The sequence below is a fragment of the Melopsittacus undulatus genome, chromosome 4, assembly GCF_012275295.1.
Source record: "Melopsittacus undulatus isolate bMelUnd1 chromosome 4, bMelUnd1.mat.Z, whole genome shotgun sequence".
NCBI lineage: Eukaryota > Metazoa > Chordata > Aves > Psittaciformes > Psittaculidae > Melopsittacus > Melopsittacus undulatus.
The window spans coordinates 66,956,350-66,980,161 of record NC_047530.1 but is presented as its reverse complement, the minus strand read 5'-3'; the positions used below and the strand labels follow the sequence as shown (position 1 = coordinate 66,980,161).

Here is a 23,812-nt window from a genome sequence, read left to right as displayed (position 1 = left end):
ATTTTGGCTGTTTTCTCTGGTCTTAATTTAACATAAGCCATTTGTCTTTTTCTGCCCCTTTGGAATAGCTGAAAAAAAAAGCTAAGTAGTCCAAAATGAGTTCTGCCAACATCACCATCTACGTACACATGTGTAGAGAATGACCACAATTCGCCCTGATGAGGCTTGAGAGAGTCTACATCTAACTATGGTTACTCTTACTAGAAAAAAATCAGTACTATTTACTCTCAAATATTTTTATACCATAAAAACTGTATCAAGTATGCAATTAAAAGCATGTTTATTTATGTATATTTCTGAGTGGGGTATTACGGATACTGTGATCAGTAGATTCTCCAAGAAATTACAGATCACACTGCTTAGTAGATATGAATTACAAACTGCAGGTTTTTTGTTTAGAGGTAGAAACTGAAGTAAAACTAAATCTAAAATCAGGAGAGAAAGGGAATATGACAACTTCAGGGACGGATTATGGCATGCAGCTCTGTACCTTATGTGCAAGTCTTTAGTCAGAGAATCACATCCCAAGTTCAGCTTTAAACTCACCTTTCTTGTGAGGAAAACTTTGGATAAAACTATGTATCATAACATTTGTGTAATTTTGCCAACGTGTTTCTAAGAACCAATAGCTTTCTCCTGTACCTCATGGACTGTTCTCAGCAACTCTGACTGGGAACAGCACAATGACAGATTATGGGAAGTAACAGAACTTGTACAGAACAGGCCCATGTCACTCTCATGGCCAGATTTTAAGAAAGAGTTATTTTGGAAATCACAGATTGGCACCAATTTTTTAAGATTGGTGCAGTACTCTGCCAAAAACACAACTAAAAATGTAGGTTAGAAAATGCTGGGACTGCAGTATCAAAGCAGTTCAACCCCATACCTCTAGCAAAAACTCCACAAAAGGACAAAAACCCCCAAAAAAGTGCAAGCCGAATAGCATACATCGTATCTTATGCCTTTCTGAACCTCTGAGCAGGGAAAGAGGGCTGTTCCCTGGAGAAAGTTCCCCAGTCCCTTTCCCCATTTCTTCAGGCAAATACAGCTTCACGCAAACAGAAATCAAACCCTCATAGCATCATGGACAGGGCACCCCACACTTATTCTGGCTTAATAAAAACAGGATGACATTTCAGAACTGAGGAATAGGAAGTCAGGCACGTCAGAGTGGCTTGGTTTTTCAGAGGTGCTGAATACTCACATCTCCTACTGACTTCAATGGGAGTTGCGAGTGGTCTGCATTCTGAAAAAAATAAAACCACTTCTATATACATGCCTTACTTTGAGTACCATGGCTACTTTATATTAACTACGTTCATACAATGCCAGAAGTACTAAAATTAGTCTAATAATGCAATTTTAAATTGTTTAGTTCCAGTGCATTCTCCAGCTTGAGAGAACATATTTCGTGACAATAAAGAATAATTCTGAAAGCCATAAAATTTGTAATCCAAGATACCTTCATCGTCATCTTCAGCATCTTCTGCCTCCATTGGATCATATTCTTCTTGATTATTGTCATCTTCAGTTTCTTCTTCGTCTTTAGAATCATCTTTCCTTTTATCTTCCCTCTGTAACAGAAGTTCCTAAAAACTTATTTAGTCAGAACTAAATAACTAGGAAAGTAAAAACCTCACTACCATTCACTCAAAATTTGCATATGTTTATATTAAGTTGCTTAAAAATCTGTATGATATAGCTGAATGTTAAAATATCATTACACCTGTAGAATTTTTAAATTGCTAAATATTACTGAAGCATATTTTAAATAGATCAACAAGTCAAACCAATTAACTAACACTACAAAACCTGAGTTTTGAAAGCAATAAAGTAAAATTCAAACAGATTGATCCAGACAGGACAGAAGATATATGAACTATCTGCAAACCTTCTTTTCGTCTCTATCTTCTTTTTTATCATCTCCAGATTTTCTCCTCTTAGGTTTTGGATCATCTGTTTCATCATCTTTTTCTTCTTTTTTTTCTTTTCTCTCATCCTTTTTGCCTTTTTTGTCTTTTTTATCTTCCCTCTCTGGGAGAGAAATCAGTGCTTTGTAAATTCTGACACCAAAATCTCTCTGAAGCATTTCATTGAAGAGTTCTGCAAACAGTGATACCTGAACAAAAAAAGAATAAAAGGAGAACTGACAAAAAGTTTTTAAGTATGCAGTAAAAATTTATACAGCTGTGACTAAATAGCTCTGAGCTGCTATCTTACCAACTTTCATCATATCAGGATTTTATGTAGTATCAGATTTCCTACCATCTGCTTTGAATATGGAAACCTTGAACAGCTTTATAAACATGATTCTTTCCTGTACTCCAGTAGTGTAGGACTTAGACCAGCCACATAAATTATAAACTCACTTTCACATCTGAAAACTTGCACATTTCTTTGGGATATAGTATAGTGACTATATAGTTATTGTAAACCAGGTACAAAAGACTGAACATTTTTTTTCCAGGTATTGCATAAAACATAACATAGCAAAATTAAACTTGAATAAGTTATCATACACTTTTACAATTTCAGAATATGGCAGTAGTAACAGAATTTAAAAGAAACAAGAGTGGCTAACGGCAAGTAGCACAGCTAAATTACCTCAAAGGAATGTTCTTTATTATCTTCTAATCTATAGTCCAGAAGAACACTAAGAGACATAATGCTACAGTCAAACTTCCCACTCTTTGCTGCCCAATTAGGATGTACAATGATTGCTGGTTCATCAGGTAAGATGTATCGTCTCTCCCGCCGCTGACGTTCCATTTCTTCTTGACGTTTTCTTTCCTCTTCCTGAAAAGAGGCAAAAAAACCCCAACCATACAGCATACTCCAAACATGAAGTTTCAGTCTACAGACCTGTTTTTAAGACTCACTGCTTTGAAGAAAGTGAAGGAAAGCCTAACCTGCTGGATGCAACACAGAATATAGAAGTCACACACTAGAATTTCTGGAATGCATTCTGCATCCACTGCCAACATTCACCTGTAACAACTGCAACCTTGAGCAACATAAAGTAAGACATGCAGTGTTATTTAGCCAACAGAGCAACGAGCACCTTGTAAGTATCTTATGGTGCTTACTGCAGCATATTTATTCAATACTGGAAGGACTCAAGCTAGTTCACTTCAAGAAAGGGACTGCAAACTAGCAAAGGAGCCAATGCTCCTGAAGGAACTTTGATTGCCTAGGGGTGTTTTTAGAGCAATACAGTACAGTAAGCTGTCTCATTCCTTACACAGGTCATCTTCTCAACACAGCTTTAACAACTACCAGATGACAATTTATTCAGCTCTTTTGATTATGGGAAATCAAATCTCTGTAGATAAAACTGAGGCACATGAAACAAAAGGTTACTAAAGGTAAAATACCAAGTAGCTTACTGAATGCCAAGAGAGAAATACTGAAGTTTTATGAGTATGGATAAATGGCATGGCAGAGCTTGTGCTTTTTAAAGAAACAAGCAAAATCTTGAAAGCTCTGTCCCTACTGTTAAAGAAAGTCATGGCAAGAAACCTGAAGATAGCTGAAGTGCATCCAAGCTGTGTGAGAAGGCAGCAGCTGACAGAATTAGCAAGCACATGGCCTTTGCTCCCTTCAGCAAGGCTTATGCAGATATATAAAATTTCAAATCATCCCATACTGGCTAGCAGGTAACACACAAAAGAGCAGGTTTAAAAGCAACTGACCCACAGTACATTCTCAGGACATTTATGTCCCTTTTCTGTGGCTGAGCTTTGGCCTTACTGCACAGATCCTGTTTATCCTCAGGAAACAGCAAAACAGTCTAAGTAGTACTGAAACTACCAATTGCAAAACTGAGATACTTCAACACACAGGACTGTCATCCAAAAGCAAAAATTAACGTTTCACAATAAGGGAAAACAAACCTAACCAAACCGTTAGCCATGTGAAGAAACTGGACTCCCTGAGACACTTCTGTAACTTCTACAGGAGGCACCTGCCCCCTCCTATTTCCACAATAATTCCTTAAGGCTTTATACGACTAAGCAGTTACTTTTCATGTAGGTTTAAAAAGTTAAGTGTATTCACCTGTTCTCAAGAATTTTTTCTCATGAGTTTGGAATTTATTTTTCCTTACACTGAAGGCCTGACATCAACTCAGATACCCTTAGTGCAGCTGCACATTGCAGCTGACTTTGCTGATATAAAGAAATTCAAACTTGCCAAGATTTTGTTCCAATTCAGCATCTCAAGTTACAGCAAGGAATTCCCAGCAGTCATCCAAGAACTACAAAATCCTAACACAACCGGGCATAGTCTTGTACTTTTTATGCCAATGTATTTATTTATGCAAATGTTACACATAACTGTTTATGTATTTATGTATATTTAATAAGGCTTAAACCAAATATGTCCAAAATCTAACCTCTCTGTCATCTTCAGATTTCCTATCTTCCTCCTCTTCCTCTTCTTTCTCAGACTTCTCTAGCTCCTTTTGCTCTTCTTTTTGTTCCTCTACTTTCAGCTGCTTTGTCAGTCGAGCTATCAACTGCGATTTCAGTCCTTTAGAGCTAAGGGTTCGACTTTCTAATTCTTTGCGAAGGTCATTTACCTGGTAAACAAAAGCTTTGTAAGTGGTATCACCCAGTGACATTGCAAAACATTTGATTAGCAGAAAAGGTGAAGTAAAAATTAAGAACACTGAACAGTCAACTGTACTTTTTAAAACCTGTACTGAAACTCACTAGTACTTACAGATGCATAAACCATTCTACATTTAAAGCTGCATTCTGAAAGAAGCCCTTTTTGAAGAACTTCTCACAGGGGCAGGGAAGCCATTTTACTACAGCAAAATAGTTTATTATTATTCTTCCCTTCAAGGAGACTTTTACTTATGTCTCCTGTCACACATTTTTGTATAATTACTGCCTTTTCAAACTAACATTAAAGTATTTTAAAGTATTATGAAGATTACTGCAGAACTTTAATTTTGCAGTTAATATATCGTATGTGATACCCTTTAATTGTATGAAGTTCAAAAGCTCAGCACAGTTTTGTTTAGCTGTATTCACTTATTATAATCAGGAGTCACGCTTGCATACTGTGATATCACATCCAATCCCTACAAAAAACCAGCAGGGTAAAACACTTGTTTTAAAACATTTGCTGTAAAACAGAAGGTTTTTGCTCAATTAAGGGAATATATAGCTGTATTTCAGGCTGTGCCTTAAAAATGAAAATGTGAGGAAATAGAAGAAAATTTAAAAGTTAGTTACCTTCATTGTTTTTGGATCCAACTTAGACCAGTGTGTAGGTGTAGAGATCTCTTTAGTTTCCCCATCATCCTTTTCCTCTTCATCCTGACAAATAAAATTTAGAAATTATCATTCAGAAAGTCTGAAAACACTTCAGTTATTTTTTTTAATTCTGTTGCTGATCTGTGCAAGGTCACAACTGTTTCAGATAGTCTTCTCCTAAAGTTATTATTTAGACAAGTTCACACACACATTCTACCACTTTATAAATGATCACAGTGCCACTCAGCCAATACAAGCCAGATCTGCGGAACACAAAAGGGTGATAAGCAACACCACAAAGAATATTGGGGTTACACAGACACTGCTGGTCTCCGTTAACCACACAGTGTGTGATCTTCCCCCAGATTTTAAATCTCCCAAATTACTCCTTGTTCAGTCAGACCTTCCCTTATTCCAAGATGCTGATCAGCCACATGGCCTGAAATTCAGATGTTTCAGACTAGTGTTTGTTCAATTCCAAGTACCACAATTAGAACTGGCCAGAGGAGAGAATTTAGAAATTTTAGAAAATGGCAAAATGTTTAAAGACAGCTATTCGTAAACTGCATCTCACTCAACAACTGGTCCCAGATTCCAGCAACTACATCTATGATAAAAAATTTTCTGCGCATCGTAAGCACAATTCAATTCCATTTGTGGTATCAGCATACACATTTAAAATTAGTGAGCTAGCTGAAACAAAAATAAAAACCAACATCCACTACACTGCTGAAAGCTGGTTTACCAGTCATTGTTACCAGTTATGTTCCTCCTATGTATGTATGTTGTGTAGCATGTGGTGTGCATTTTGTGCCTGTGTTCCTGTGCCTGTGAGAAGCAGAAATAGAAAAAGGGATTAGCGTTCAGTGCCTGTTCTCCATCAGCCTCCTTGCGTTCACCCTGAAGCTTCTCGACCAGCTGCTGCTTGTATCCTCGGGAGAGGGTTTCCCACTCTGAGCGGGTGGGAAGGCAATGCCAAACATCCGGGAAAAATAAAACCACTGTCTCCACATGAGCTGGAACTGTACGCCCCTTGTGGGTCTCCTCAGGGCGATGGTAGCGAATCTCTGCAAAACGGTACCTGTTGCAAGGGAAGAAGCATGTTGGAAAAAAAATTCTACAATACATTTTAAAAGAGCCTAGATCACTTGTAGCACATCAAGTAAAGAAACTTTGCTGCAAGACCTTGAAGTTTATCTAAAGAAAAAAATTATGGAAGCCATATTTTCTCTTTCGGCACACTTGGACAACGTATCGCACTTGAAAAGGAGGAAAACCCACAAAATCCTTTTTATGTTACTTGTTGTTTAGCAGACAGGTTTGATGCACAAATAAAAGTGTTTAAGTGCGTGAAATTTAGCGTACAATAGACTGTCCTGGTAAACTTCAGCGAGTGTTAACACAGGACAAAAACTCAGCAAGAGAAAATATGGCTATATAATGAACGGCTATTCATTTGTAACAAAAGAACAATGAAATGAAGTTCTCTTGACGATCTTCTCCAGCTATGCACAAAATGAAAAATATTTTCAATGCACATTCATTAAGAAATTACAGCATAATACATCAAAATAAACCCAGAGTTTTTAATTAGTTCTTAATGCAGTATTCAGCACAGTTGGCACCAATCAAGTTTATTACAAATCAGAACATCCTTTGAATAGTTTACCTGCACTACCAAGAGCAGCCGACAAAGAAAAGTTTTTTCCATTTCTTTCTTTTCTTTTGTTTTTAAAAAAAAAACCTGGGGTAACAGACAAGTATTCCTACAGTGGACTTTGCTTTGCAGTACAGTACTTACCATTGTGTGCACACACTTAAGTCAATCCCTGTAAGGGCCTTGCAACAACGAATAGCCGTCTTTATCAGCACGGAAGGGTCCTTTTCTGGATCAGGTCCATCCAGTGATGGGGACCAGTGTCCTCCAATTGCCATAGCTTCATCTTTGCCTTTCATACCCACTAAAAACTAGACAAAAAGAGTCTTCTGAATGTTCCCCTGCTACGGATGGAGTCTCATTTTCCCAAAGCACAAATAATACTTCATAGAACACATTGAAATCCATGAGTAAGCTATCTCAAAGTCAGTCAAGAAAGAGTTCAGTTATTTTTTTCCACAGATCATTTCAGAAATGGAATAGGTTTAAAACATCATCACTCATTCTTGCTTGCAAGACTTTCCATCAAGTTTCTTTACTGGTATAAGGCTTGTTCCTTTACAATTAAAGCTTTCTAACACAAAAGACAAACAGCTACTCATTTAAATGGTGCCTTAATTCCAATACACATCTATAGATGCTCCTGCTTAGAAGTAATAAAGCAAAGCTACAAAAAATAAGAACATTATAAATTCAATTACTCCCATTTAAGACAATAGCGTTTAATTGGAAACCAAGTCTGTGACATCCTGAAACACCACAGCACTTATTGTTCAGGTTTTAACAAGTTAAATTTCACTTCATACACTGGTTATTTAACTGTTGCTTCATTTGTATTCTCTTCACAGCTGAGCCCTTAAAAAAAGTCTTAAGTGCTTGTAAAAAGACTAACAAAGTTAATAGTATAATACAGGTTTCTCCAAATATCTATTGTTTTGAGTTCAAGTAGAGCATTCAGTAAATATTAAAGCAGTGCATGAAGCTCCTATGAACTGGAAACAGGATTCACATATAAACTAGGTCTCCTTAGAAGGAATATGAAGCCATCATTCAGCTGCCTACAAACTCCTCCCTTATCGCCTAGTATTTTAAAGCTCTATAACCAACCTTTATTGCCAAAAATGTCTGGCATTGAAGCATATTTACCTTTACAAGTCTAGCGGGATGCTGAAATCCATCACGAAGTTCTTGAGGATCTTCAGCCAGAGCACATGACTTGTGATAGAGATCTTCCATACTAGGACTAGCCATCAACATCACCTGTTGTGTAAGTCAGATCAGTCTTGTGAAGGTTTCCCACTATGACTGGTAAACAATGACCACAACTTGCAAACACATACATACCAATACTTTTTCCTTAATCTCACAAAAAATCAAAACAAATAAAGGTAAAATAAATAGTTGAACTGAGGGTTAAAATATCTGTCAAGGACCAACGTCTCTCCATCACATATGGATGCAGTGTGTGATCTTATTTAAAACCAAACCAAACCGAAAGTAGATAAAAGCAAATGCTTTGCATGCTATCACTATATGCCAAATAGCCTATACCAAGAAGCACACTTAGTACGTTTCTGCTTTCAGTAACTTACTCCTTCCATTTGTCACAGTCGCAAGACTTACACACTGATTTGCATCCTCAAAGCATCCCATTAGCCCAGCCAATGCTAACAAGGTTGCTGTATATCCTAAAGAAGTTAGTATTATCAAATGGGATGTTATTCCTCAGTTACTAAATGTATTTTGAAGTTTGACCTTCTGAAAGAGAGCTCTTGCTCTGCATCAATAGACTAAAAAAACAGTATGTCTGATACTTGCCCCAGGGCTTCAAAACTTATATACACAGAACATAAGAGAAGTGAAGTCTTTCAGAAATACAAGGGTTAAAGGCAGTTTTGTTTCTAAACCTGTCTTTATAATAAACAGATTGACCTAGAAATCTCGGACCTATTTTAGTAAGTGTTTCAGGAACATGTTTTGACACTGAGGTCTTTTATACATCATTGCAGCCCTTGATGCAACATTTTTTGACATTCAGATAATCCCAATATGCTCAATCTACTTTCCACAAAATAATATTGAGAGGAATCTGAAAGAAAGAAAAAAAACTAAAACAAAAAAAAATCACTAAACAGAAGAGCACTAACTGCACAAAAGGGACTCTTGAAGAAATAAAAAAGGGGCTCCATTAACTATTCAGAATGAATCACCTAAAAATAACATTCAGACATACTGGGGGAGCTGGCTTTCTTTCCTATAGTCAGATCGGTGCAACTGGGTGCAGAAAGAAAATGGTAGAGGCCTCAGTGAAAATATTCACGACAGCTCTAGTAACAGCAGAACAAACTGAATTTCAGTCATGATTCTTCAAGCACTACATACTAGCTTTTTATTGAAAGGTTTAAAAACACTGTATTTTGCTTAAATTATAGAATACTTTCAGTTCAGTTAAATTAACTTTTTCACCTTATTGGTAAAAAACTTCTAATGAATAGCCACAGTACTGGAGATCTATACAAACCTTTGCACTGTACAGATGATCAGCATCAGGTGGATCAAGGACAGCGGCGTTTTTATCTATAGGATCTACTTCTCTATGCATTACATAGAAATTACAGTAGTTTCCCAGCTGAAATGGTCTAGACATAGGAAAAGCATCCACCCATGTAAACTGAGCATCAAAGAAATCACTTGGGATATACAAGTTCTGGTAACGCCTCCTCAGCTCCATCATATCGCAGCTACGGCTGAAATAAACAGTATTATTTGAAAGATACAGCAATAAAAAACATTAATAAAGGCACATAATTAAGAGGTATATTAACTGGAAGTACAGCCATTGTGTATTTATTACTGCATGTATATACGTAAAATGTAAAGAGAAATATTTGAGTGTCATGGTTTAAAATCGAGTAACTACTAAATACTTCTGATTAAGGTGTCTGAATACTAGGGAGTATTTACAGAGGTAGTCAGTAGCATCAAAACATAACAAAGAACCTAGAAAACATTTATCATAGAAGGTTCTCAGCCACTACGTATTTGATATTTCTTTAAGGGTAAGATATCATTTAACACTCACTACACACACGTGTTTACACAGCTCACAGTAATCTGTGCCCATAATTAAAGTAAGAAGTAGGCAAACATCTGGCACTATAAACATACCAGTCCAATGAGAACTTTGAAAACTGAACCGTGTAACGAGGAACAACACGTCGTGGTCTTCGAGGTGACCTCTCCCTCTCTCGTCTAGGTGACCTCTCTCTGGAGCGTTTTCTCTGGGGTGACCTTTCCCGGGACCTACGTCTCTCTCGTTCTCTTTCGCGACTTAAAAAACGCATACAAGATACAAATATTTTTGCATGCTGATAACACACAATGATTTCCAGAACAGAAGCTAAATAACGCACAAAAAGGAGAGAAGTTCCTCATGGTTTCAGAACACTGTCTCTTTACAAGAGACCATTCATGCAATTCCTTCATTTCAGAAAGGCAAGAACTCCTCACTAGTATTTATCGTAAAACCATTTGTGCATATCACTGACTCATGCTGGAGCAAGCCCAGCTCTTTTTGCAGACAGGTCTTTACAGAATGCTTTGATTATAGCCTAGTCTTCAGCAGCATACCTCCTGTCATCTTTTCGGTTTGGCATAGGGTCTCCTCCTCTGTCATTCCTCCCAGAAAATCGGGATGGTGGGTCTAATCTTCGAGCTGGTTGAGGCTGTGAAACTAGACGAACAGGCGGCTGTAACAAACCACCTGAAACAAAAATTTAGAAGATCAGTATCTAATAGGGGGCAACTATCCACACTTTAGAAACATAGCTGCTTTACAGTTGCTTCACTTATGTACATTTTCTAAACTAACCCTAGAGTCAAACAAATTATTTATTACGCCCACCCGAAGAAACTCAAGAGACCTATGCTTTTCATCACTGATTCTGAGACACTAGAGTGACACTGGTTTAAAAGCATCTTCTTAAGATGGAAGCTAATATAACATAACTAACATAGCTAACGTAATATAACACAGAAGCTATCAGTAATAGTTAAGCCTCTCCATGAAAAAGTAATTTGCTTTAAATTAGATAACTACCTACTCATTGAACTGAAGAAAACCAAAAGCTTGGTTTTGAGGCTACTGATAGGTAAAAACAGCTTCCTGAAATATTATTCTTAAATGTATTTATTACACTGCTCCATCAATGTTCTAGCATGTACTTTTTTGTCTTAAGGTATTTAACCACCTGATTGTAAACGGAGCAAGCATTACTAAACACCAACTAGGACTAATTAGATTGTAATAAGCATTTATCCAAAATAGTTCTGCTCTGGTGATAGCTTAAGATTGTCTCCGTTTGCTTCTATTATGTGCAAGACAAATCTTCATTTTATCTTATTATCAACCCTATTACTAATTCTTCAGCCAACATTCAAGTGACCCCACAACCTTTGTTTTAGGTTTGCCATGTTTGGCAGTATTTCTTCTCTCAAACACCAACTTAGCTAATAAAACACAGATATAGAAGTAACAGTTCTAACAACACAATTGTGTGATAAATTTAATATATGCTAATATAAAAATTATTACATTGACTTTGCTTTTGGATTATGAACAGGAGTCCATGGGGATTTCACTACCAGGTGACTCTTGAGCTATTGAAGGCAATATGCCTTGCATGTAGCTGCAGGAAGACACATATTCAAACTGAAAATTCTATAGGGTCCTTTCCATATTATTTAAGTTATGGCTTCAGTCTTCTGACTAACAAAAAGAGTTATCTTCACGCACTAAGCAGTAGAAGGACCACACAAACTTTGCGCACTGAAGGGGCACCTTTCTGCTGTGGCTGCTGCAGTAATGGCTGAGGCTGTGTCTGAAGCAAAGGTGTGATTGAAGCTGCTGATATTTGTGCCTGCAACAAGGACTGTGGCTGCGGCTGTGCCTGAACACTGAACGCAGTCTGCTGTGCAATGGGCTGAAGAACTGCTGGTGGAGTCTTCAGTAACGGTTGAGCTTGTGTCTGGTTCTAACAGCAGAAGAGAAAATTAATTGTGAGTAAGCTTAAACTAGAAGCAGTCAGTACAAGTTAGACTGAGGAACCCCATATACCTGATTTGGAAGTGTCTGGATCCTTTGTGCATTCCATTTAAATGGCATATTGGGATTGTAAGTAGCCTCTACCAAAACTCTGTCGCCCACCTGAGGTGTTTTTCCTTTAACAGCACTGCAAACATAACAAAATGTATTGTCTGAGTCTTATCTAGTTACTTCACATTTGCAAGTTACATGTAGACATGGGTGAAAGTATACATAAAAAAAAAGCAGCTTACAGAAAAAGCATTTACTCCAAAATTCAGTGAAAGTGCCACCTGCTTCAGCTCAGAGTATGCACAGGAATTCACTTCCCATCTTAGGTCCAAAAGTTCCCTAACGAGTACTAAGTTAAGACAGGAAGATAGCAAGTTTTATGCATTTTAATCATCTACAAATTCTAAAATTTCACAATATAAGGAGCTTAATACCTTTCAAATCTCACAGCTATAGGCTTTGCATTAGGAAAATTCAAAAATTCACATAAAGAAACTCAGTCTATTAACTTACTTGATCATCTTACTTCCACTGTTGATGGAAAACAATGTACTAACTTTGCAGGCACTATTGGTAGAGTAACAGGATGCAATAACCTAAAACTTTTGAGTGAAGAGACCCCAAAGTACTTCTGTAGGCAAGTAGTACACCTTACCTAAGTTGAAAAAAGACATCTTCATCCACAAAACCAAATGTATCATGTAGTTTAGTGACAACCCCGGTGAAGACACGCTGCTTTTGTGGCTGGGTTTGCTGCTGGCTTGACCGAGGTGCTGGGTAAGAAACAGTTATCTGGGCTGCTGGTTGAGGAGTAGACAGACTAAGACTGGTAGGCAGCGCAACAGCTGGCTGTAAGCAAAATAAAGCAAACTATAAATCTTATAACCAGCGACATACCTACAAGGAACAATTCCTTTACCCATGTAGGCAGGAGTTTAAAATGTCTCTAAAGCAATTATTCTGAATGGAGATTTTCAGAAGGTGGAAGTGTTTTGTCTGTAGATGACTTTTTTTCTACTTTGAATGAAGACTGAATTTGTTTATCCTTTTCTTTTAAAAAAGCCAACTTCCCCAAAATATGCACAGTCTAGAGAAAAAAAAAAGTGAGGACTGCATTAGTGCTTACAGGTAACCCATGCAATGGGCCTGAATAGCAGATATGTTCCTAACTTTGCCAGGAATACATGCTTAGAGATTATTCTCCATTTCTATTCCAGCTGTAGTGTTAGAAATCAGTAAAGGTTGAGCTAACACAAACTCTTTCCTAACTCAGTAATTCCAGTGCTTGCCTTCTTATAAAAGTAGAACACAGTAAGACAGTGTAGAGTTGGTTTTGTTTGGTTTTTTTTAAAAGCATGTTTTAAAGGTTAAGAGAAAAGGAAACTAGAGCAACCTAGTGTGCTAAATTGTTGCAAGTTTTAAACTTGTCAAGCTCAGCAAGACTCTTTTGGTATCTCTCCATACACCTACTGCAATACTGTTAAAACAGAAGGTTAAAATTCCTTCTCAAAGGAAAGATTTTCCCAGGTGGTTACTCACTGCAAGACAGCCAAACACTTGAAGTTTGAACAAAACAAAACAAAAAACCCCAAAACCCCCCAAACCAAAATAGATAGATCAACATACATATTCCCTTCAAGATTAAGGAACAGTGGTTGCTGCTGGTTTTTGAAACCAAGACAATGCATATTTTAACATCTGGATAAAATAAATCTGTACCAATTAAATGTCCATTCACATGACTTCATTTTACAGATTCAAATTCCCAAGACTTCACGAATTTGCAGTACTGAATTATCTGTGTTTGGGGATGAAGACCAAACAATAAAACCAAACTAACCTGAGTTAAAAGGGTCTGCTGAGGTTGCTGCAACTTAAAATAAATAAAGTTATAAATTAATTTTATTTGCTTAAGGAAAGTGTACAATTTTACCTCCTCTTTACAAGTAAGAGTTTTTGCTTAAGCTGTGTCAGTTAATAGTCCTTTGCTGTTTGGTAATTTCAGCAGTTTGCATATGCATAAAACTGTGCTTATGTGGTTAATTTTAAGGTTGTATAATCTAGGTTTATTCAGTAAGCAGAAATGCTGGGGTTTCTGTAACTGAAAGTAAATAACAAAACCAAAAAAGTTCTGGCAGCTGGAGAAGGTTAGGTCTGTAATTTCCATGTCCTTTCCTTCTTTTTCAAAACCTTGTGCAGTTCAAAGACCATAAAAAAATCCAAAAAACCAACAAACCAACAAAAAAACCCAAACTGACAAAACAAAAAAAACCAACACCACCTCCCCCCCCCAAATCCACAACAACAATCCAACCAACCAAAGACATAAAAAGGAACTTTTTCTGGACAGCATCTTTCCAGCAGTTAAAACACATGGTCCTGTTTAGAGCAAAGTTTAGCAGGAATCATGTAACATAGAACAGTATGTATTTTTAAGTTTCCTTTTTAGATGAAGGTACACAGGCTTCCATTCTGGATACATCTCTCCAAGTTTATGAATTTCAAACTCTCTTTCACTACAAAAAAGTATTAGTTTAACAACTTCCGATAAAAGGATGATTTCGGAGACAAATCCTACAAGACACATAGTGAATGTTATTTTTAAAGTTATTTGTGAGGTACAGTAAGAATCACACAAACCTGTTGCTGTACACTATAGAGAGTCTGCTGAGGTTGTGAATATTGCTGAAACAGATAAAAACAAAGTATCTCATAAACACAAAGTATTATTACCCCAATAACACCAAAACCAAGTTATCTGCTAAGTTAGTTTTAGATAGAAACTAGTAACATTCAACAATTCTAATACAAAATGTAACTAATAGTATCAGCATATTACTTTCATAACAAATATTTTTAGCCTTTACAGTGGATTCTGATGTACTCTTTCTAGCTAAAATCACCAATTTTTTTTAAGCCTGACACTTAGGACAGTATCTAGGGCACACCATGAAATCATGCAATATGCTATGAAGAATACATATAGTGATGGAAGATACTTGAAACTCTAGCTTCTTGGTTTAGGTGCAGCAAAATTCCTTTTCCCAAAAGGATTTCTGTAGCCAAAAGACAGCACCTCCACAGCCAAAATTCCCACCTTCACAGACTAATACAACTAATGATATCTGTAGACCTAAAATCCCACTGTTTTTTAAACAGCCTTATACTGTAATGTTCACCATTTCCCATACTGTTTTTCTCCTGGGTACTTCAGCTTTACAAAGCCGCAGTATTAAATTGTTAAGTTCATGCAGTCAACAGCAAATGCTTTTTCTTTACCTGCTGTAATGCAGCCGCTGCAGCTGCAGCTTGCTGCTGTAAAGCAGCTGTCTGAGTTAGCTGATAGTTTGTTGGTGTTTGTGTAGTCAGGCCTGCTGCTGCCAATGCTGTCTGCTGGGTGTATATTGTAGGAGAGGCTCCAAGCAGCGATGGCTGCTGTACACCAAGAGCAGCTGAAAAGAGAACACATTCAATAAGCACTAAGAGCAACTTAAAATAGCTGAAGTTTCTGATAGTTAGAAGAGAGGCAGCATGTGATGCTTCACTCCGGACTCAAGCCATAAAGCACAGAAATCCAATTCCAAAATTCAAGGTAAAGTTTCACACCTCACTAGTTTTTCTCCTACATTACTTTACAAACTGTACACCACAACAAAGGCACAGGGACCACTTAATTTCCTTCTCTCAAGTTGCTCATGAGTTCATAGCTCTATGAGCTGTCATCTCCGTCTGCATCCACCCTCAACACATACATTCAAGAAAAAATAAAGTGTGTGTATTTCAGGATTTGGATGAGGCAGAGGAAGACTTTTTTACTCTGTTCTGTAAATTAATACATTTCATTCTATCTGAGAGCAAGAGAAATCTTTACTGTAATAGCAGCTATGAATCAGAGGATTGTGGAACACATCGTCTAAAAATGCACAAGGCTTTGCTTCACTCAGTCCTGTCTTTGTACCTGTGAGAGCTGGATTTTGTAGATACGGGGCTGGTTGTGAAAGGACAGCCTTATAACAACAGGGAGTTTAACTGGTCCCCATATACAGAGGGAGCAAGTCAAGCTCTCCTCAGCTTTTACAGGAAAGGGTTTGTGCTGTCCTGACTCAAACTGCCAGGAAGGACAGATATAAGTTTATTTAATGTCATATCAGATTTTAATTAATTGCAGGGGATTAAGCAAATTACGAGGAGCAGCTACCCAGGCGCTACACTTCTTATGCATGTGACACTTCTGAATAAGATGCGCTTAAGCTTTACGGACAGAATTTTTCAGGACAAAGAGCCCTGCACAACACAAATCTGAGTGAAGAACTACAAACATATCTGCAAACCTGCTCCCTCTTTGGCAGGAGTTTTAGAAAAAGTTATCTGCAGCTGCATGAGCAAATACCACTTCATCAAGCTAACAGTCCAGTCCACATGTTTAAATAAAGCCAAAAACTCAGCAGGGAAACAACATACTGCTAGCAAAACCAGGTCAGCCAGCCACCTTCAGAACTAAAGAACATTTGAGTTGAACAAGGTTCCTTTCTCTTCCAAAGCCATTAGAGGTGCAACAAAATGAAGATCAGATTTACAGTACTTTTCCTGCAGAGTTTATGCTTCACACTATTAATGATCTAAAATGAAGCTGTCATTCCTGACCCAGGGATACAGTAAGAGACTGCTTGTAGTTGGTGATCATCACCACAGAATACACAAAAATACTGTATCCAACTCAAAAAATCCTGGGTAAGGTAATGCTCTCTACTACACTGTTCTTAGCAGCAGAATACAATCTTCAGGAAACAAGTTGATGGCACTAATCATCTTACAATTTTGGAATGAAATACGGGAGCAATATATGAACAACAGCAAAAATAATCACCATCACTGTGTTCCATATTAACTATTAATAAAAATATAAATTAGTATTCCTTCCTGGAATACTTACAAGTAAAACCAAGCATTCTATAGTACAGTATTTCCAGTATTATATGAATTCTCCCCCTGGAAAAATTCCAACATTTGGGTTTCTTTAGAAGCCAAATCTGAGGCTTTGTCCATGACAGGCCCTCCACATGCTTGATCCTCTTTCCTCCTGCTTACTCATCAGCTCCACCTTGAATGTGCATTTTTGACCACCCAGAAACACACTCTCATCCGGAACCTTACCAGTGCCTCCTTAAATGGACCTTTAATAAAAAGACTTCGCTGCTGCATCCTGGGACAACTTCAATTTTTCTTGGATAAACTACTGGGTCACTAATGCATTGGTCATTTACCTTGAATCTTCCTCCTCTTATTTCCACATACTGAGCAGAAATGCCTATCAGCACAGCAATTCACTTCATGCCATTATCTCTGAATCTTTTTGACTACACTAGCTATTGCCATTCAGTCTGATACTCTAGTCTAATGTTGCTCCAACACAGGGGGATGGAGTTGGGAAGCATTATCAAGCAAATTTCACAAGCTCTCTCCTACTTCTTGTACCAAGGATATCCACAAACAAATTATGCTAGCTCCCAAAACCAGCTCTTGGGATTACTCTACTCTTCAGTTTCTACTATGACAATTTCCCTTCCAGCATAACCCATAATTACCTCAAAAAAATCCCAGCCCACCCTAAGACTCTTATCCCATTTTGTCCATTAAGAGAAGGGAAATAAAACCAATTAAATTTGCCACCTCTACTGCCACTTTATGAGCGCTTAATACTGACTGGGTATCATATCATCTACATCACCACAGATCAACTTACAAACAAAAAGCAAAGAATAGAACTGCTGAGATCCCCTCAAAGGGTAACTAACATCTGTAGTAACAAGTTTTTCAAAGCTGTCTCTTCTTTCTACCAATTTGCCCCGAAGTGTTCTGAGAGTTTAATTTGACTGCCTTTCATCTGTGTACTCAATCTCAGCCGAGCAGGCTCCGATTTAATAGGCATCTGTGTTGGCTTTTTTTTTTTCAGGGAAAGGGAAAATCACACAGAGAAACAAAGCACACAGAATGAATCTCACACCAAGTGTGGAACTGGTATCTGACTGCCAAATTATTATTATTGGCAACAAGCATCTGCAGGGACAAACAATAGCTCCTTAGGATTTGCAATTATGTCAGAAAGAACAGCAATGGAGATGTCTTCTTTCAAACGTAGTTTGAACAACTTCCGCTTGCACCAAATGCTGCACGGCATAACCATCTGAAAAGACTTGGATAGAAATTAAGAGTCCTAAGTTGCAGCTCAAGCATCTTCCTAGGTAACAAATTTCTGTTGTAGCAAACACAAAGACAGTATTCAATAGCACCTCTCACAGCTTCTGAATTCCAGAGACTTTTAAAGATTATGGAAACATCTTCAAGTATTTAGCCACATATATTTCCTTGATAAATGATGTAAATTTACTAGTATTACAGTAAAGGAGTACCCTATCCAGAGCTTTGGACACTTCACAGTTGTCAGAAATTGAGTTTGTGTGTTTGGGGTTTTAAGTTTCTTCAAGATTAACACACTTATAATACAAATGCCATACAACCTACCCCAAAAGAATTCCTGCTAACAGGCACACAACAGCAACTAGGCTCAGCGTATTTATCACAGGACATCGGTTCAGAGCAAGCCAGCAAACTGTGCATCAGCTACTATTTCTCAGTGGCTCTGAAATCCACTATGTGCTTGTCCTATCACTTCTATAGTCACCTTCTCATGGCCACCAGCAGTAACAACATACTGAATTTACGGTATCTTTGTTTTCATCAGGTCATCAGGTCCTGTTTTTCACTCTAATGCAATGAAGGTTTTTTTATATAATAAAGATAATGATGATGCAAAGCAGCCAGAACGCAGCACAGCTAGGACTTTCCCTTGACTACAGTTCTACAAAAACAGGCTTCACTATGCAACCAGAAAACAGCATATGCCATGCCCTGCGATACAAACCAAAGACATGTCAAAAAAAACCACCTGAGAGAATAGGAGGGGTTCTCCTTTGCAGATGTTTCAGGAACTTGTACATCATTATGCACGTTAAAAGCATAGAGTACTTGGAAAAAACCCAATCTGTGCTACCTAGGAATTTTATAAACTTCAATTTTCTATAGTAGACATGATTTAACTTATGCTTTAATAATGCTTAAACAGCATAGGAGGGACTTTATTCTGGTTTTAGTCATGTGATGCACAAAACCACGAGACAAGGAACAGAGAAACCATTCCCCTGTGTTCCAAGTAGGAGTCTCTCTTTACACAGATCTTCGCTAGACCCAGAATTACCCATCTCTCTTCTAATACAAAGGCACAGACAGCAACCAGTAAGCTATCCTAAAGGGATCCCAGGAACCCTTCATTACACAGCATGCCATTCTACAACTACCTTAGTGTCACACCTTAATAATTAAGAGCGTATGTTTTCACCAGGGATTGCCAAGACAGCACCCAAGTCAGCAATATAAATCAACACCACCATCCCCAGCTCTGAAATTACCTTTTTGCTACTATCAAGCTGGATTTATAACACCATCACTCACCACTTTTGACAACAGCTTAGCAAAAAGCTACGTATCATTTTGCTTGTGTTACAAAGACCTCTCCCCCATACCCAAGCACCTTGACACTTTGGAGAAGGAACCTGACACTTAGATAAAAACAGCTGGTATGCATAAATATATGTAACACCTTTTACCAATCCTCTAAAAATACATAAAAAATTGGTAAATGTTGTTTTTTAAAAATCAGTTTATGAATGCTGAAACTCAAAAGGATAAGCCGATCTGCACAACTTCTTGAGTGCAGGTGAGAAGCAGTACATGCTAGACAGCATGCCTGAGCACTGACTGCATCTCTGTTCATCAGGCAAACTACCTAGCTGTACATTCATACTTCAATGTTGGGAGGGTGCATGAAAGGTGACTTAGCTGCAGTTCAGTAGTTAAACACTGTCCTTCAGCTCTCAGCAGTGCCAAAGAGCACTGCTTACTTTGCAAAACAAGTTTCCTGTGTCCTGTATTATAAATCATAATTGCCAATAAAAAGCCGGAGGACAAGTATGTACACTGGTACTAAAACAGGAGCTGGCCAGTAGAATCCCAGGACTGGATTCAATAGCAGAGACAGGGAAGAAAGAGGACACAGGCAGGCATGATGACTGTGTAAAGTAGTAGGAATAAGAAAGGACTTCAAAGGACACAAGGAGCTAAATGCCTTCAAGTGATGCTAGAGAAAATATACTACAGTGTGAAGGACACTAGGAACATAAAGGATGGTGGAACTAGCACAGGAAGAAGGCAAAAGCACAGTCAAATGTTCATCTTTAATGGCTCTCATGTTTGAGTCAAGTGCTTCCAGATCAGATAAACAGCTAAACATCCCTACTAAGGAGATATTGTCCTCATTGAAGTGAGGACAAGTGAAAACTCTCTCACAGCCGCTGATGCCGAGCAGTCCTAGCCCAATTAGATTTTGCACTTCATTTAATGTAAGGAGTCTCAGAAGTAGGCTGACAGAAGGCAGAGTCATAGAAATAAGAAAATGTATAAGAAATTTATGTATGCTTCTAATGCCCTTGCTCCATCCACCTCCTCTCCAGGGCCCCCTTCTGGTCCTAGCTCAGCAAAGTCTAAGATGGCTGCCAGCTCCTCCACATCAGCGGATTATATGCAGCTTTCCCTCTCAAACAGGACAGGGAGCTGGCCCTCAGTTTTCCACCGATATTTTTGATGGATTAGCTGTCACATTAGCCAATGTATGAAAAATACTCTAGCTCAGATGATACCATCCTTTGATCACTCAGACATAAGAACCAAAAGCTAAGATTGTCTTTCCCATTTTCCCAATACCAGCCCCTTCTTCTGTTAAGCAGTTTATTAGAGAAGGAGAGTACTGCCTTTTGGATCAAAGACACTTAAGCTCTTCAGAGAAGCAGTGAAAAAATGCTTGTAGGAAGCTGGTTAGGTACAGCAACAGTTTAAGCAGAGAGTAGGACAGAATGGGCATGGAGAAAAAGGCACACTGGGTCTAAGTACCATGAAACATATGGGGGGTGTGGATGAGTGGGGTGGCAGCAGTTCCCCGAGGACATGCACTACAATTGGACCAGTGCCCAAAGGAAAAAACTGGAGAGAGAGAAGTCATTTTGGGAAAAAAAATGGATCAGGAGAAATACTTCTCTCCCCACCGCCAAACCATGCACTTCCGAAAAACGGCAGGCATTCCCAACTTTTGCTAAGCTCCCAGACATAAAACCACTTACAAGAGAAGTATTATATTCAACTTCCTATCAAATTAGAGCAAGGTGCAAATAACAAGCACAAAAAACATACAACTCCTTCTAAAGACATCTCTTCAACAAGGTTACTGCCTGTGCTCACATTCTGGCATCCTGAATCCCCAAAGTACCACAGCCTTGTTAAAACCTTCTCACATCAGACAATGAAACTACAGTATCTGGGAAACATTTTGTATTCAGTAAGAGAAAAAAGCAAGCAAACTGGAAATGGAAGCACCAAAATTCACCATGCAGCAAGTTTCACATTCTCACTTCAAAACTTTTTATGCTATAAACCAATGTGAAACATCGAAACCTAGCCAGCTAGTTTTTTAATACCTGTGATAAGTCTTAGCTAATTCAAAAAGAAACCCTCTATCATTAACAGGGTGATACATTTGGTTATATGGATCCCTAAGTTTTAATTTGACATTTAGAAAGAAAATATATTCGCCACCAGTCAAGTAACAAATTTCAGAGACCTCTTCTCTACGTGAAGTATGTCCAATCTACTAACAAAGACAAAATATTTTGGAAATAGTGGCTTAGGTTGCCATGGAAATGCAATTCAGGCAGCACTTAAAAAATTCTTTATGCTTTATTAGCACTATTATTACTTAATCTAGAGCAATGCAATTAGATCTACATCTTTGGACATGAGTAACTTGATATGCTGTTTACTGACCAAGAGAATCAATAAAAATTCACCTGGGATTTTACTTATCACCCCTTACAAAAAACCAACCAAATAAAAAACAAAACACAATAGCTCCACAAACCCAACAGCTAGTATTAGACAAGAATCTTTAATGCTTTTATTGTGTGAAAAACTTCCAACTTAAACCATTTAATTAGATAGCATGGCACCACTCTTTAACTGGATACCCAACTACCGAATCTCCAAATCTACTAGATGTCAAGGTTCAAATATTAAGTGATACATAAACTGACCTGGCTGAGATACTGCAGTGGCTGTAAACTGAGTAGCCCAAGGGGGATTCTTCTGTCCTCCAAACTGAGCCATGGCGAAAGGCAAAATCTCTTGGGTGTCTATCTTCTATAACTGCAATCTATTAAAATAAAGCGCAGCTACAGTCTTTGACGCATACACCATCAGCCTATTGTAATTCTGGGTCAAAAAAAAAAAAAAAGGCGTTGAGAGATTATCTTTACACCCCTAAACCTGGTGGGCAACACGCATCAAAAGTGGGAAACACAGACAGTTGCAAGACAAGTTGTTCTATTTTCCTAAAGCACGATCTCCACTCTCCCCTTCTGAACAATAGAACTACCACTACTTAAACGCAAAAATTTATTGGAGTTTCCACCGAAAGGTGACTCTGCAGAACGAAGAGTTTTCATTACTATTTCTCGTCCAGGGATACTGCTCGGCGGCCACCGGGAAGCGCTGCCGGCAGAGGCACAGAGCACGCTTTCGGCTTCCCTCCCCCTGAACAAGGGCAAGTTAAACCACGCGAACATGGCAGGGCAGCTCTCCAGCTCCGCGGCTCGCCTCCCTCCCTGCCCCGCCACCATGGTTTTCAAAACCGACTCAACCCCCTCAGCACCGCTGGGCCCTCCCCGGTTTATAAGTTGTTTGGGTTTTTTTTTTTTTCCCTGGTTTCGCGCGTGGCCTCCAAACCCCATGGCGAAGCCGCAGCCGCGGAGCGGAAAACACAGCACGGGAGAAACGAAGAGGAGGAGGGCACCGGCCCTTCCTCCCGGCCCAGTGCGGCGGCGGCAGCCACCGGCACCCAAACCCCGCAGCGGCGAGGCCGCCGCCGCCCGCCCCTCCTCCTCCCGCCGCCCTCGGCCAACAATGCGGGCCTGAGCGCGGGCCCGCGCTCGCCGTGCTCCTCCCCACCCCAGGAGCCACCAGGACCTGCTCCGGTGAGGCCGCCGAGGCCCCCGCGCCCCACCCGGACCCGTTCTGCCGCTGGCCACGGTACCTGAACGGCGCTTCATTGGAGCCATCGCCAGCCCCTCCGAACCTCCCGCACCGAACGCGCCCCCACTGCGCAGGCGCGCCCACCCCCGCGAGCAGCGGCAGACGGCGGCGCACACTGCTTACGTTAAGGTCTGCGACCTCGCGAGACCGGAGCAGGCTGGCAGTTGGGCTCGCGCTCAGCCTGCCGCGTGCGGGAGACCGTTAGTGGGGGGTGGAGCGCGTGCGCCATCTTGGTCAGGACGGGAGGACGCAGGGTGGGGCTGGGCAGTCGCCATCTTGCAGATGGGCCTAGGTGGTGTGTCCACCGCGGAGGTTGGCTCTTGCTCAGCCTGTTACCCTGCCTTGCAGCCTACTCGTTGGTGTAAATGCGGGCGTAGTGTAGGTGTTGGGCCCTTCTCATGCCACCCCATGGGTGCCTTAGTGGGGGAGGAAATAGACCACCTTCAGCCTGAAGTAAAGCCATGCATGAGCCCCTGAGACCTGATTTTATGCTATTATGGGGAGAGGAGGGTAATATGATCATTGAGGTGAAGGGAAACCAGACTTGCCAGAGGGCAACAGTAGTTTGTCTTCCTGCTTTTGATGATGCTACAAAGAGCCTTC

At 39.3% G+C, this 23,812-nt stretch overlaps 1 protein-coding gene and 1 non-coding gene across 9 annotated transcripts in view; both read right to left on the bottom strand.

The window, feature by feature from the left end:
- Positions 1 to 23,282, bottom strand: part of CCAR1 (cell division cycle and apoptosis regulator 1) — a 28,859-nt gene extending 5,577 nt beyond the window's left edge. Inside the window, exons 1-20 of one of the 8 annotated variants that reach the window (XM_031053039.2) lie at positions 23,211 to 23,282; positions 22,213 to 22,331; positions 15,296 to 15,468; positions 14,657 to 14,701; positions 13,857 to 13,889; positions 12,672 to 12,865; positions 12,038 to 12,152; positions 11,762 to 11,954; positions 10,552 to 10,684; positions 10,090 to 10,251; positions 9,443 to 9,668; positions 8,068 to 8,181; positions 7,066 to 7,232; positions 6,135 to 6,345; positions 5,244 to 5,327; positions 4,394 to 4,579; positions 2,605 to 2,796; positions 1,892 to 2,119; positions 1,463 to 1,589; positions 1,205 to 1,246 (exon numbers count right to left, since the gene is read on the bottom strand). In XM_031053039.2, coding sequence (XP_030908899.1) covers positions 1,205 to 1,246; positions 1,463 to 1,589; positions 1,892 to 2,119; positions 2,605 to 2,796; positions 4,394 to 4,579; positions 5,244 to 5,327; positions 6,135 to 6,345; positions 7,066 to 7,232; positions 8,068 to 8,181; positions 9,443 to 9,668; positions 10,090 to 10,251; positions 10,552 to 10,684; positions 11,762 to 11,954; positions 12,038 to 12,152; positions 12,672 to 12,865; positions 13,857 to 13,889; positions 14,657 to 14,701; positions 15,296 to 15,468; positions 22,213 to 22,285 — 2,698 coding nt within the window. In that variant the 5' untranslated portion in view covers positions 22,286 to 22,331; positions 23,211 to 23,282. Of the gene's footprint in view, positions 1 to 1,204; positions 1,247 to 1,462; positions 1,590 to 1,891; positions 2,120 to 2,604; positions 2,797 to 4,393; positions 4,580 to 5,243; positions 5,328 to 6,134; positions 6,346 to 7,065; positions 7,233 to 8,067; positions 8,182 to 9,442; positions 9,669 to 10,089; positions 10,252 to 10,551; positions 10,685 to 11,761; positions 11,955 to 12,037; positions 12,153 to 12,671; positions 12,866 to 13,856; positions 13,890 to 14,656; positions 14,702 to 15,295; positions 15,469 to 22,212; positions 22,391 to 23,210 lie in introns of all 8 variants that reach the window. The other 7 variants (XM_031053042.2, XM_031053041.2, XM_031053040.2 and 4 more) reach the window with 7 other exon arrangements.
- On the bottom strand, positions 7,360 to 7,423 carry LOC115947305 (small nucleolar RNA SNORD98). The gene has a single exon (XR_004081251.1). It is a non-coding gene; the product is annotated as a small nucleolar RNA SNORD98 (small nucleolar RNA).
- Positions 23,283 to 23,812: the final 530 nt, after the last annotated feature.